This window comes from Penaeus monodon, chromosome 20, assembly GCF_015228065.2.
Source record: "Penaeus monodon isolate SGIC_2016 chromosome 20, NSTDA_Pmon_1, whole genome shotgun sequence".
NCBI lineage: Eukaryota > Metazoa > Arthropoda > Malacostraca > Decapoda > Penaeidae > Penaeus > Penaeus monodon.
The window spans coordinates 160,690-163,041 of NC_051405.1; the positions used below are offsets into that span (position 1 = coordinate 160,690).

Consider the following 2,352-nt stretch of genomic DNA (forward strand, 5'->3'; position numbering starts at 1 on the left):
CACACGGGAGGAACAGGTAAGATTTCAAAAGTAAATTCTGTTCTGGAAATTCTCTAGGTACCCTCAACATTAGCTGTTGAAATTGCTCACAAGTGCATGAAACCTTATCTTTATCATCAGAGTAAAGGAAATTAGTACATGTCATATAAAACTAGATATTCTTGTCACAGAATAGTTGAAGTAGGAGTGAGTATCAAATTTATTTTTTATTATTCAATATTCATGACACAGTAACTCAAAATAATGTGAGGGTAATATCAAGTGCTGAATATGATATTACACTCACTGACACGTAACACAATATGGAGACAAAACATAATGTCATAAAGAAAATAGAATGTAGAAATAGTTTAGTAATTACCTATATATCAGTTCTCTTATTCAAAGAATTCTAGAACTTTGGGGGATTAAACAAAGGCCAACAATATAACTTAAAGAATGGTAATATTAAATGCATAACCTTATTTCTTTGGTATTATTTCATTTCTGAGTGTGTATTGATTTTAAGAATAAGTTATTTCCTGAAAAATGGGCAATTGTAAGAACAATTTTCACCTTATAAACATCCTCCACAAATGTAGTCTAATGCAGGGATTTTTTGAAGTAAATAAAATAAATAAATACGTTTAATAACAGTATTACATGTAGGATCTAATTTGCTTCATATTCTTATTAGTGTTTAATATTTAAGTAAAAGTAATTTCTTCAATTAACATCATGAATGTATAATAATTAAGATATTTATTTTTTGACTTAAGGGCCTCGGGATGATTTTTTTGGGTAATCATAAACTTCTCGATCAATTTTCATGAAAATTTATTGACATATAGCTAAGATACTTTCTTACGTTTGTAGAAAGTTTGAAGATGGTACATGGAAAAGAAAAAGAGAAAAAATTTAAAATGTAAAAATTTAGTTAAAATTTTAAGCGAACTTTGACCGACTAAGGCTTCCAAGCTAATTAAGATAATTAGTTTTTAAAATTATTTTTGATGAAAGTAATCATTGCCTAACAAACTAGAAGCTTTACTTTTCCAATTATATGATTTTTAATGGCACAAATAATAAAAAAAACATCAATAAGTGTCACTGCGCCTATAAACTCAGCATTTACACATGTATAAAAATTCCAAATTACACTTATAAAAAAAAAAATTGCTTCTATCTTATAGAAAATTAAATGACGAACACAGTGAAAAAAGAATTAAGTGAAAAGCATAAAAACTGACAGAGCAGTAACAACTTACAGCACAATAACTTACAACTGAGAAAAATGGGTTTGTTTACAACGCAGAGCCAATCAGAAGCCTCCAGCTGCATACTCCAAGTCTCTTTGCAGGGTCTTGTTCCTAATTTTTCGTCTGAATGGCGAGTCCATCATCTTGTCCATGTTCTGCAGATATTTTTCCATAGAAAGTGTAGACTCAATGCCAAGTAGGCCTACCAAGTTGCCTTCACTGTAGCCGACATTGTAGTTGCATACCGCAGTTGCTGTTGCGAAGTCCACCAACATTTTTGATGCATTGCGATGTTTTGGGCATATCCTCCATATTCTTGAATGCAGGTGCTCATTTCGGTTTTGAGTTATGCCCTGAAGACATCGATTCATCATTTCATCTGTTGCGAGTCTGTCATAGACGGCTTTTATTTTCCTCTTCTGAGCTTCTTCCAGGCGGAAATAAACTTTCATTGTGGTGTGGGAATGAGGCTGTTGTCCTAGAGCAATGCTTCTATTGTAGAAGCACCATGACCTTCACCTTTGGCACATCTGTCAAGTTGAGGATTGTCGTCTGTTGACGTGCAGTGAAAGAAAGTTGACATGATTTCCTCGCGCATTTCACTAGCAGTTGTACCTACCTTTCTGTTCAGGGTCACATCATGCAGTATACTAATAATGTTGTCATGGGATAACAATATTCTTTCACTTGGTAGTATCCACTACAACGTGACCACATGAACACTTCACTTGGACGTACGTGTCTATTTGGTGGTGCGCAAGTCTAGCAGTAGCATTGTTCTGACAACACGATGGACATAACCTGCTTTCCACAATTTCTTTCACTGTCTCTTCATAAATTATGCATCGTATTTTCATTTCACGAGCTTCTGGTTGTTCTTTTTGGTTCGCAAGATCAGTCTCTCACTCTAACAATGTTTGTACCTCCTCCAGACTGGCAGGACGTTGGTCTAAGTCACCCATGGCAGCTTGCAGATCGACGACACTGACACTGGGTCGTTGAGGAGGCCTTCAATGCGCTGGATTTGCGAGTGGCCAGCCTCGGGCGACGGCCTCTTCGTCTGGAGTTTCTCCATGGCTCCCTTTGTTGACACACAAAACACAACCGGGATTCT

The 2,352-nt window shown here is 35.6% G+C and overlaps 1 protein-coding gene across 1 annotated transcript; it reads right to left on the reverse strand.

Annotated features, from left to right (window-relative positions):
* Positions 1 to 799: 799 nt before the first annotated feature.
* On the reverse strand, positions 800 to 2,352 carry LOC119585559 (the record flags this gene model as incomplete). The annotated part of the gene is given in 1 exon segment (XM_037934176.1): positions 800 to 2,352. A coding segment is annotated over 1 exon segment (165 nt), but the record flags the coding sequence as incomplete, so codon positions are not given.